This window comes from Tigriopus californicus, chromosome 11, assembly GCF_007210705.1.
Source record: "Tigriopus californicus strain San Diego chromosome 11, Tcal_SD_v2.1, whole genome shotgun sequence".
Classification (NCBI taxonomy): domain Eukaryota; kingdom Metazoa; phylum Arthropoda; class Copepoda; order Harpacticoida; family Harpacticidae; genus Tigriopus; species Tigriopus californicus.
In genome coordinates, this window is record NC_081450.1 from 5,393,529 (window position 1) to 5,405,826 (window position 12,298).

Here is a 12,298-nt window from a genome sequence, read left to right on the forward strand (position 1 = left end):
ATTTTGGGGAAGGTTATGGATGAAATGCTGTCAGGAATCATGGAATCTTTTGGCGAGATGTCGCCCCATTTCAATCAGGATTGTAATCAATGGGCGGAAAAAAGTCATTACCACATCAAGGTTGGCAGTGAGTCCGGTGGACCATTAAGAATTTTTTCCACGCTCTCTCTTTCTATCTTATTTGCTCTCTCCCCATTGACGGGGCTTTGGTGTGTACTGGAGATAGAAATGGATTGTGAGGAAGAAATTTTTGGCACTCCACTCGATCTGGATCGATATATGCATATCCGAGAGAATAGACCCAGGAAGTCCATGGTGAGAGAAGATCGAACCTTTATGGTGTACGCACTTACGTGCAAGTACGGGCTTGGGCAAGCCCTATGTGTGTACGTACAGTACGTACATGGTCATTGATCCAAACTCGGATGTTTTCAAATCATCTATAGAATTTGCCCAAAATCCATAAGGATAGCTCGAATGTAAGCAAATGAACCCCTTTTACTGATCACCAATTTTATGGAAGTCGATGAACGAGCCATGATGAGCCGTCTGCAGAAGTTTCAATGTTTAGTCGGGAGCCGATATCAAGGGTGAATTGTTCTTGGGACGGAGGAGCGCTGAACGAAGAATCTGATCTATGAACTCGGTGATTAAATCAGGGATGGGTCCCCCTCCTGGATCCCAGAACCCTGTCTGTCCGCTCAATTGAGCAGCTCTACCGACCCCATGGACTTCTTTCGTCCATAAGAGCGAAAGAACAATGCGAGTGTGAGGGATGCCGATGTCGATTCCTCGATTTTTCTCAGCAGTCCGCTGAGCCCCTTTTTGAAAGGGATGTTCCAGGCCAACTAGTCCCAACATTTTAGAGACTCTTAGATCCCTCTGGTTCGGTTTTGTCGTGATCGGGTATGAACCCAATCTGTGTCGTCGATAAAAAAAGGATCCTCCTTGGGTGAACATTATCAAGATATCGTACTTGCACACATAGAGACGAGACTAAGTTTAAAATGGGTACCAAAATATTTGTGAGAACATATCTTCTTTTTGTTTAGGTATAGCAAGTCAAATGTGCGTGTTCAATTCCATTGCATTGGTGAAACTGTTCCAAGTGGCCTCAAAAATGGATATAATCGAAATCATGATATTGAAGAGCAAAGTTCTCCCGCCTTTTAACATTTTTTCTTTACTATCCCGAGAGCAATTTTACCAGAGATAAAACGGAACTGAACAGTGGGACATCAATATTTATGGGAAAGGAGGATGTCACTTTACGTAAATGGTCATAAAATCATTTGGCGCTGACGGGGAAGGGGAACGAACAGAGACAAGAAAACCAAGATATCGAGACACGCCCGAGTTTCTACATGACCAGTCTTTATTCCATTCAAACGAAAGACTAAAACTCAAACTTGAAACCAGATCACAACCAAAGCTATGGCGAGGATCCCGTTTACCGGCCTAAAACCCTTGGAGCCATTTTGGGCGTTGTCAGGAGATTCAGTATTCCCCACACTTTCTGGTACACCGATGAGCTCAGTTCGGTCCCACATCCAATGGTATGCCCTTTAAGATGGGATGGAAATCCGTGGAAATGCATGCATGCATGTATGTAGAATACATTCAGATATTTCGGAACTTACTTGGAGTTATCCTCCAGTAGAGGCCCGATTTTTTCTCGGATCAACCGGTTATAGCGGTTCAACCAATACGTTTGAGCCTCATTTAACATGTCGTAGATGATGAGTTTGGGTTCAAAAGGAACCAAACATACGGGTTCAAATCCGAGCATGGGACCGTGATCGTCAAGTTCATTATACTTCAAAATGGGACGCTCTACCACCCTCAGTACTGTCTCTAGACGAATTCCAAACTGTTGGGCCTCATAATATCCGGGCTCATCAGAGAAGAATTGCCCCACTTCAAACACATGCTCCTCTTTGCCGTACATTCTCACCTGAAATTTGAAAACAAAAGCCAAACTAAGCTTATCGAAGACGGATTTATTCGATTACAAGTCTAGTTTTATCACTGACCTGTATAGGAGATTCATGGATGAATCCGAAAGCGCCGATGCCATGTCCAGTTCCATGGCGGTAGTTCAACCCAACCTCGAGCAAAGGACGCCGAGCCAAAATGTCGACCCGTGTATCAGGAGTTCCGTGAGGAAAGACGGCTCGAGCTAAGTCTATGGCCCCTTGCAACACACGGGTGTACATTTCTTTCTCATAAGCAGTCGGGGATCCAAAGTGGAACGTTCGCGTGGTGTCCGTGGTTCCGTCCAGGTATTGACCACCTGTAAATGCAATAGTTTTTTGACGATTCATTGTATGGTGAGCTTCATAGAGGTTCAATCAAAAAGGGGGATTTGAACGTCAGCGCCCACTCTAAAGCACACCTTGGATAAACACACGTCATAAATTAAAGAGGGCCTACTTTAAAGCTCAATGGGGCCTTCTTGAAAGGTTTATGCATGATTTTTGTGCATTAGATTTACTTTTTTCTAGGAGGAGATTGGTCCTAGAAAAGTGTAAACTAATCATCTATAATTGCTCCACAAGCCAAATTTGGATTGGATCATGTTAGTCAAAGATGTACACAACAAGGACGAATGCATTTGTAAAAGGCAGTGATGACTCCAAACAATACACTGATGGCGCAATTTTGGCCACCTTTTTAAATAGATAAGTGATTTGAAGCATAACATTTGGAACAATCATTCTTCACTTTATATGTTAGTTAGAAATATTTACAAATACCATCTTAACGTTCAAAGATTGAGTGCTCAGATATGCCTCGATTACTTTCATACAGGAGATACAACAGTTGTCAAACACCACCGATGTGAAATTTGGGAAGGTCTAACTCTTAAAAATACGTAGTTTTATCATTCAATACATGAAGTAAGGAGTCATTTCATTCTAAAAAAAAATCATTCTTACCTGAATCTAGTAAATATAGACTGTCTGTTCCAATAGGAGCATTTGACTCATTATCAGGCCTATAATGGATAATAGCTCCGTGGGGTCCATACGCTGAAATGGAAGAGAAGCTTGGACCCTGACTAAACTTGAGGGCCTCTCTTCTCTTCAAAAGTTCCTCGGAGGCCTTGAGCTCATCCCATGCCTCGCCTTGGGCCATGGTTTCTTCCAGATGAGCAGCAAATTCAATTACTGCGACAGCATCTCTTCTATTCGCATTGATCATGCCTTGTCGTTCAACATCGTTTTTCTGAGCTTTTCTTAGCATAATCGGCGACAAGTCCAAGCTCAATTTTGAGCTCGGAATGAGACTGTAAATGGCATAGCTGCCTCCTCCCGAATACGCCCATTTCTTGCCCAATAGAATGGAAGACCATTCTTGGGCCAAAGTGGGCAGTTCAACAAAGATGAGTTCGTAATCTTTAATTTGAACGTGAACCCCTGGCGCACTTAAATGATCCCGAATTATTTGATCTTGCTTCTCTGGAGGGAGGTAAAGAATGACTTCTTTGTCCGAAATCATGGCATAGGCCCGAAAGACAGGATTGTAAGGGATGTCTTTGCCTCGGAGATTGAACAACCAAGCGATTTCATCCAGAGCAGTTACAATGAAGGCATCGTGGCCCTCGATACGCAAATCATCTCTTATCATCTGCAACTTGTCGGCCCATGTTTGTCCTATTGAATAATACAGAATACATGCCTATTCGACGTTGGCCTTTTAAACCTTGTACCTTGAAGCTGGACATTACCTGTAAAACGACTATCCAATACCATCAAAGGATCTTGGTTCCTCTCTGGTTGATCGGTCCAGATCTTGTCCAACGGATTGTTTAGGGTTGGTACCAATTCCAACTGAAAGTGTTCCAATTCTGCTTTCCAAGTCAACCAAGTCCATGCTCCCGTTAATGAAGAATCTGCTCCTACTTTTGAGCCAGAGGGACTAAACGAAAAAGAGGTTGGGTGAAACGTTGCTAGGATACCTTGATGACATGGACACGACTTACAGTTGCTCGTCCAACCATTCCAGAATCCCTTTATCGCCTCCTTCATCTCCTTTCATGGAGAGCCACTGACAATCCAGTTCGTGTCGGGCTTGAACGAAATACCTTTGAGATAAAAACCAAATGAGCAACGTATTTAGAAACGAGTCAATTTGACATTTCAACGGAAGAGACCTGCCATCCGTCCAAAGAGCAGATTTGTTAAAAGTGATGGCAGCCATGCCTGACGATCCGCTGAATCCCGAGATAAATTTCAGCCGCTTGTCTGCCTCCGCTATGTATTCAGATTGATGAGCATCGCCACTGGGCACAACGAAGGCTTGAATTCCAAGGTCAACCATGGCTGATCGCAATGCTTTCAACTGCTTGGTAGTGTCGACCCTGCAATGGAGTCTCCGTTATTCTCATTCTAAGACTCATTTTCTGAGATACGTTAATGAGTCGTCTAACCTGGAAGTGGGTTGTTGCGCTCCTGGATAACAAAGTGGTCTTTCTTGGGCTTCTCGCCTGACTCTTGGCCTTGTGGAAGACACGGCGAGATCATAATCTCCCGTAGGCACATCACCACATGGATCAGCCATCCTGATCAACATCACCAAACACCCAATATGTCCCCACTTCATCGTGCTCTTTTCACATTTACTCAACTTGAAGTGACTTGTCGAACTAACGAGGCTCTCTCTTCTTCACTCTCCTTTGGTGATGTTAATCTAGCTTGAAGGCTCCAACACCATGAACATCAAACTGAAATCATTCAACACTTGATGCATCCTGAGCAGGTCTCCCATCAAAGTACTAAGTACGATAAGCAGAGTTACAAGGTGGGCACCAATACGAATTGCAACGGAACGTGATTATCATATCGCCTTAAAGAAATACCTTAGTGCTTAGGTTGTTTCTCTTCATTCCAGTTTGAATAGGACGTTTGACGACTTGTGTTTTAAGACGAGCTAGACGAGAAATACACAAAAACACGCACGTGGCTCAGCATGAAGTGATTGATTTATTCCTCAAAGTGCATAAACTCGGACATAGTCCACCTGGAGAGCGGCATTCTCGCCGTCCCAAGTGGGGTACCAGCTGTCCTTGGCGTCCCAGAATTCGCCAGAGGCATGGTCAGATCCAGGGGCCCATGGGCGAGGATAAGGCCCATTCACGGCTGCGTCAGGCCAATAACTGAAAAAAGTATTGAGGTTTCAGCGTCGTTTCTCGGATAGTCCGCTGTCCCTTGTTTTAGCTCTTTACCCGCCAGTTCCTCCCACGGCATTGTTCAAGATGATGTAGAAGTCCTTGTTGAATGGGGCACTCTTGTGCTCGCCTGCCCAAGGATTGGCCACGCCAGGGAACTTGGCTTCAAATTCTCCAATGTCCCAAAATCCACCGTCGCCAATGTTAATGCGTCCAGTCTCGACGTCGTCAATGTACCAAGCGATGAAATCCGGGGTCCAGTCAAGCTAGAGGTCGGATTCAACACTCGCTTTGAAGTCGATCGATTGATGCATGATTGAAGGTGATCTTACCTTGTACACGTGGAAGTCCATGTTCCACGAATTGGGCGCGGCTCGTTGGGATTCAAAGTGGGCGTTCTCAAAGCCGTTCATGAAGTAGTCCACTCCGTAATGGAGAGTGTGCGACACTTGCTCGACTCCAATGTTATTGCCATTGAGGGTCAAGTCCCGGTTTCCTCGGGATTCCATCAGATCAATCTCGCCACTGGAGGGCCATTGACCGAATTCCTGGTTCTCGGGCAAAAGCCACATGGCAGGCCAAAGCCAGTCTCCCGTGGGAGTTTTAGCTCGGATCTGAAAAAAACAACAACACGAATTCAAGGAGGGATTGTGCCATCAAAGGGTTGAAGTTGCAGCTGATGGATTGTGCTTTGAAACGAGATTTAACTCATGCTCTAGTAGATAAAACAGTTAGTCCACTTAAGGTGATTTTACATCTTTTCTCGCGATCTCAAGGATATTGGGACATCCAAAAAAGGGTAGTGATTGACTCGCCTTTATAGTTCCTTACAGATCGTATCACCTACGTACAGAGTCAATGTTCATCAATATCGTTTTGGATCATTTAGTTACCTCAACGGTTCCATAGGTGAAGGCAAATGACTTGACAGTCCTCAACCTGGCACTAGCTACGGGATTAATGATGTTGTTGCCAGCTCCAGCTCGCTCACAGCCATAGTAATCATTTTGGGTACAATAATCAGCGGGAGTGCCTCCCCAAAGGCTCAACACCCCAGTTCGGACAAAGTCTTCGCCAAATCGATCAGCTATCAAAGTGGGCTTCAAGTGCAGAATGGAGTCCTTCACAAACGAGTTGGACCGATTGTTCCAGTACACCTACAGCAATTTAAAAGAGTTGAGGAAAGGTATTGCCTTATGATGATCAACAATGGTTGGCTTTTCATACCTGGAACTCCCAATTGCCTCCACCAGACATGGTAAGTTCGTGTTGCCATTTGTCGAAGTCGAGTTGGTCGAATTCGTCACTAAAGATGAGCTCACCCGCCATGTGACTCCTTCGGACGCCATTGGTCTTACTGGTGGTTAAGGACTTGTCGGCATTGACTGTCCCAATGAAGACCAAAGAGGCGCAAACAAAAACGGCCAAATTTGTAATAGAAGGCATGATGGACACCACTTCCTTCCTCGCCAAAACTAAGCGTTGTAGGAACGAGGGTTCTTTATATATAGTTATGAAGATAAGAATTTGTGTTTGTTGTGTACGTAATCAAAAATAACACCAAACACGATTAAGAAACTTACTAACAACGTGCACGCATTAGTTTTCGGATCGCAATCTTGAAAAAATTGAGCCAAATCTTGGAGGATCGATCGATGAGTAAAGAATCTAAATAAATTGCGATAATGGAGTTGCTGAGAGAATATTTGATTTGGCAGAGATGGGAGTAATCGTTACATAAATTAGATTGACGTAATTTCAATTCCAGTTTTTTGTACCATGTTGATATGTGATCGATCTGCTTCAAAAATATATTACAGGCCAGATGAAGTTTGCAATGATTTAGTTGCATAAAACATTGTTCTAGAAGATAGGCATTTGTACTTTGAAGATTCATTTGTAGTTTTAATTTAGCCGATTCATTGAGCCATATTTGACATCTGGACATATATTTCGTTGCTTTTGCTCGTAAACTTTCGCTAACAAGCAGGAACACTAGCTTCTTTCTTCATGTGAAGACTCCAATTGCTTCCATTTCAAGGGATCATTAGGTGTCGAGAATAGCTATTTATGCAATAGCGGGGTGTTCTTTGCGTGGAGTTCACAAAAGTGAGGCTGGAAGAAAGTCGACAAGGTCAAGAAGACACCTTGAATGCGTTGACCCATTTCATGCCGTCGAGTTTGAATAAAAAAGCGAGGGCTTCACATGAGAGGGCATGATGAAATGGCCAACGCATTCAAGGTCTCCTGACGGTCCTCACCAATTGACTTTTTGAGATCCGAACTTGAATGCCGCCGTCATTGAATACGCAGTTTTCTCTTACAAGAACCAGTTTTCAAGGTATGATTTTCCCTCGAAACCACTCGAAGCCAAATTTGACGTTAGAGAATGTCTATTTTCTTCACGAGTGGCTGAAAATTTAGATTCCGACCTCTTGTGAACACAGCGCCATGAAATAAAATTTCTAATGGTGGCATTTGGTATCCTTTGCGTGCCGGAGAGGGAGCTTTATACCGCTGACAACAGGTCCTTGTAATGGAAAGTATTTTCTTGAATTAAACATTTTTTGATGTTTTTGAAAAGAAAACAATATTGCATAATATTTTGATATTTAAGCAATGTTTTAGTATTTGGAAGATGCAACATATCAGCTGACTTAACGCAGCAGTTTTCGTTATCTTCTCTATGCTAGGCATAAGCAAAAGAGAGTCCGAAAAAATAAATTAGCAAACTAGTAATGGAATATTGCACAAGTAAAGGTATCTGATAGTGAACGTTTCAAAAAGCATTCAAGAGCTTTGTCCCAACCCAGGTTTTAGGGTCATTTGTAGTTACTGTAGAGGCTTAACATAAGTTTTGAGAGCATCTTCAAGCCCTCAAGAATCCGGGCTAGTAAGAACAATGAAGTCCGGCTCTCTTCTTTTTCTGATTCCTTCATTATTCAATTTGCTCCTCTCAAATATTCGTCGAGCGTATGTAGGTGTTGATCCAATAGCAGAATTTAAGTCAGGCTTGGACAAATTTTTGACTAAAATTCCTGATCAACCCTATATTCAAGGGCTAGCCAGATCCGCAAACTCTAATTCGTTGGTCAATAAAGTAATGCATGAAAATAAAGGTAAAGAAATTGAATCAGTTATTTGTCTTGAACTGCTGGAAATTCCATTCCCAGGAGCGGTAAGGATGTCCACAAAAAAGAAATAAGTAAAATAAAGAGCAAATGCTTTTGTCTATTCATGGGCCATTAAGCAAATAACTTTTGGTCTTTTCATTGTAGTGCCGTATAAACACAAACTTTTGCCATCTTTTTCAATACCTTTATATTCTATAAATAAATTCACAACATTGCAAAGTTGTATGTTCTAAGCTAAGCTGCAAATGTAGTGCTATGCAAAGTTTTCAGCTTGCCCATTGATGATAATTGGTAAGTAACTTTAAGATTGGCATTTGCCAAGCAAAAAAACAAAAACATGCATTGTTTTTAATTTTGGTTGCAAGGGACCAGTGATGAGCATTAATGATTTAAAAGTTAACTGTGTCAATTGTTAAATCATTGCTTCAAGATTAACATTCTTAATCCTTTCTTCATTACCTTTGACCAATGTATACTCCCATTTGGCCACACACCTGAATTCATTTAATTAAAAATGGAAAAATATGAGGTTCTATGTGTCTCTGTGTGATATATAAAGGAATATTTTGCACTTTTGACAGGAAAACATAAAACAATTGGAGCTATTTTGACATTATAAAGAAATTACATATGCCCAAGAGGATCAAATATTTTCTCAACCCCTGTGATCATGAGAACTCGCAACGAGAAATCGTACGAGGTAAAAGGATACATGAGCTCGGAGGCAACGGCCATATCTTAGGTACATATTGGGATAGATGCGATTGGCAAATAATTGCGAACATAAACAAGTAAAAAACAAACAATAGATTTATCTAAGGTCAAATCGGTGTGTGCAACATGCGTAACCAGCAGACCTATGGCAGGATTAGCTTTGAAAAAAGGATTGAATTTACACGTATTTGCAAGCACAAGCACGGCTTGTTACTGTAAAAAAAAATAAACGTCCCGTCACAGCACTACCCAAAAATATATTGAGAAAGTGTTGTTGCGTAATAACCGGACCTCTGATTAAAACTTCACTTGCATTTTTCAACTGATTGTAAACACTAGCATTTGGAGAAAAATTAATCTTATTTCATTAATTTTCGTTCTAGTCGACAATATCAAGTTATTTCAAAAGCAAATTGCATTTACATTTTTGTACTTGAACATTAGAAGAGGGATAAAGCTGCTTGACAGCAAGGTGGTTTCTGCGGACTTCCTTACCACCACTGGGATTGGAATTCCCAGCAGTTCAAGATGAATGAGTTATAAATCTTAGTTTATTCAGCTTTCAATTGATTTAATATATCTGATCCATCAACGAATTACAGTTTGCGGATCTGACAAGCTTTAGAATTTAGGGTTGATTAGGAATTTAGAACAAAAACTTGTCCAAGTCTGACTTAAACCCTGCCACAGGATCAACACCAACGTACTCCCTATGAATATTTGAGGGCAGCAAACTAACAAAGAAGGAGTTCGAGGAAGAAGGGAGGCGGACTTCTTGCTCTTAATAAATTTGACCCCTAAAACCTGGGTCGGGAACAAGGTCATGAATGCAGATACTTTGTTACCTTGTCAAGTAACTAAAGTAGCTGTTATGTCTGTCCAATAACTTGGAACATAGTTAGCTAATTTTTTGAGCACATTTAGTTTTGGTGCAAAAACGCAATTTTGTAAGTGCATTAGTTAGTTATCTGCAAGCATGTTGTTTAAGTGAAATCATTTCAATACCTATCTCAGACAACTCATGATATTGATCTACTTCATCCTGAAAAGTGATATTTATGATGCATATTACTAAGCAATCTCAGTTTCAAAAGCATTGTTTAACCCAAATGGTTTCTCTAACGCACCCGAATGTCTGGTTATTTGCGCCAGCATTCAATAGTCCTTTTCACTCTCCTCCCCCTCCTCTCATTGCGACCAAACAAACGGAGCAAAACAAGAATATGCTTTAAGAGATGCCTGAGTTTAACAAGGTATGTTTTGTTGACTAACTTATTGTTAATCCAGTCTAAGACAGGGACGGCTACCCCTGGACGTCACACTCCGTTTTCAGCATAACAGAGGAAGGCCGACTTTTGCTCGACAGTGTGGGCTTGAAGCTCTTAACTTGCATAAGTCTAACTTGCTCATCATATCAATAACACAAAAAGTATGTTTTTCTGAATTCTAAGTTACGACCAGTTTCCTTGTTAAAGGCATCCATTATGAGTTTTTAGGGCAATTTCAGACTTACAGGCATTAATTGTGATTGGCAGCATTTCAAAGGAAGCTGGGCAATAAACTGTTCCTTAAATAATCTCCTGATAAAGTCTGGCATCTTAGAGCGTATTCGCTCGTTTCAACGTTTTTTTTGTCAGCACCTAGACGAAGCAGAGGGCGCTTCCTCATCTCAATGAAAAGGACTACTATTAGAACTTATATTCACCGTGTTTCACAATAGCAAAAACTGACCAATTCCTCATGGTCGAGCTTGTTCGGTTTCCACAAGGGCGGGAAAGCGAAGCTCAAACAGGCTCGCCATTCTGTGTATGATCAAGTCAAGATCTAACTTTTTGGTCAATTCACCAGTGATAAAACCACCAGAAATGGTCATCTTACGCCAAGCTGACACTTCCATTCAAATCATGATGGGGTCATTTTGTTGCCAGAGTACGATTGATCAAGCCCAAGCCAACTAAGTCCAAGTGTGGCATGGAGTTGGCGTCAAACTCAAACTCGTGGAGTATTTTCCAGCATGAAATTATTGGCAACACTCATTGATTTGGGTACTACATGTGCTCGAAACTGAATCAAGTCGAAACAAATCGTGCCAGAGCCACTTACTATTATTATTCTTATTATTGCTGTAGTATCTGTATCATCATCGCCAGTTGGACAGTAATTTGACCCCAGACATCCAGGATGGCCGAGGGGTGTGACTTGCCTTTCCGTGCGGAATACGCCAAATCCAACCGATCGTCTTGCAAAATGTGCAAGAACAAGATCGAGAAGGGCGAACTTCGTATGGCGGTCATGGTTCAGGTGGGTGTCAACCATCTTTCGGCCTCCTGGCCGTCTTCCATACATTGTTCTACTAATGGTTCATTATGTATGGCTAAATAGGAGCCATCCGGACAATGGTCAAGCCTCGAAAATGATGAGTGATAACTCAATGCCAAGTTTGAACTCTCTTGGTTGAAAATGACCTTTGACCCCTCTTTCTACTGGAGGTTGTATGAAAATATCACCCACCTAGTAAATGGTGGGTTGTCAGCTAATCAGTTAATCCGTATAGGTCGAGTACCCCGGGCAAAAAAAAAATATCTGTTTGAAGATCAATGAATTGTGAAAATAGGAGTTCTAGAGCCGACCCAATATCCCGGATCCCGGGTGAGGATTGTGCTTAAGGATGCCCTGGCAAACCGCCCGGATGAACTTAAAGTTATAGTGGCAAGATTGGGAGCAAAGGACAGTGGCCAAGACAAAATTGTAAAAGTTTTATAGTGCATAGGGCCACTTTTTGTAATCAGGAGTTCCAAAGGAACCATATGTTGGTATGCATTTCCAATAAAATGATATAGGTTTCATTGCACTCTGAAGGATTTACGACTAAGGGTTTTTGTAGCTTCTGCTAGTGAAGGTGTTTGGAGACATCATCTTAAAATTTGAAGGCTTTCTATCAGATGGGCATTCCTCAATATTGGTTGGAGGAGATTATGAGTTATTGACTCCTTGAAGTTTTAAGTAGCAGCTGTCTGTTGATATCAGCACAAACTTTGGGACGTCACTGGGATACTTTTCAATGATAAAGAGGTGGAAAAAAAGCAAGACACAAAGCGCAATATTACACAAAAATCCTTGGCTCAGGTTTCAAAAAGTCTCTGTAAAAAATTCTAATGTAGGAAAAATAAGTCCGAAAACAGTGGGTTTTTTTTTTCGGCTAAAAAGTATATATTTTTCCATGTTATTGAGTAAAATTGTGACAGTTTAATAAAATGCAATGCTACATGAACCATTCCTT

At 41.7% G+C, this 12,298-nt stretch overlaps 3 protein-coding genes across 3 annotated transcripts in view; 1 reads left to right on the top strand and 2 right to left on the bottom strand.

The window, feature by feature from the left end:
- Positions 1 to 1,357: 1,357 nt before the first annotated feature.
- LOC131890209 (uncharacterized) lies at positions 1,358 to 4,757 on the bottom strand. The gene is made up of 8 exons (XM_059239515.1): positions 4,433 to 4,757; positions 4,157 to 4,363; positions 3,986 to 4,087; positions 3,731 to 3,921; positions 2,940 to 3,656; positions 2,034 to 2,293; positions 1,641 to 1,954; positions 1,358 to 1,563 (listed from the first exon to the last, which is right to left on the bottom strand). The coding sequence occupies exons 1-8, from the start codon at positions 4,603 to 4,605 to the stop codon at positions 1,404 to 1,406; spliced, it is 2,124 nt and encodes a 707-aa protein (XP_059095498.1). The 5' UTR covers positions 4,606 to 4,757; the 3' UTR covers positions 1,358 to 1,403.
- Positions 4,758 to 4,966: 209 nt separating this feature from the next.
- LOC131890210 (beta-1,3-glucan-binding protein-like) lies at positions 4,967 to 6,662 on the bottom strand. The gene is made up of 5 exons (XM_059239516.1): positions 6,398 to 6,662; positions 6,064 to 6,327; positions 5,503 to 5,784; positions 5,228 to 5,436; positions 4,967 to 5,158 (listed from the first exon to the last, which is right to left on the bottom strand). The coding sequence occupies exons 1-5, from the start codon at positions 6,614 to 6,616 to the stop codon at positions 4,993 to 4,995; spliced, it is 1,140 nt and encodes a 379-aa protein (XP_059095499.1). The 5' UTR covers positions 6,617 to 6,662; the 3' UTR covers positions 4,967 to 4,992.
- A 4,401-nt stretch (positions 6,663 to 11,063) lies between these two features.
- The window catches only part of LOC131890589 (poly [ADP-ribose] polymerase 1-like), a 10,853-nt gene continuing 9,618 nt past the window's right edge, over positions 11,064 to 12,298 (top strand). The window contains exon 1 of the mRNA XM_059239961.1: positions 11,064 to 11,319. Within this exon, the coding sequence (XP_059095944.1) occupies positions 11,200 to 11,319 (120 nt within the window). The 5' untranslated portion in view covers positions 11,064 to 11,199. The remainder of the gene's footprint in view (positions 11,320 to 12,298) is intronic.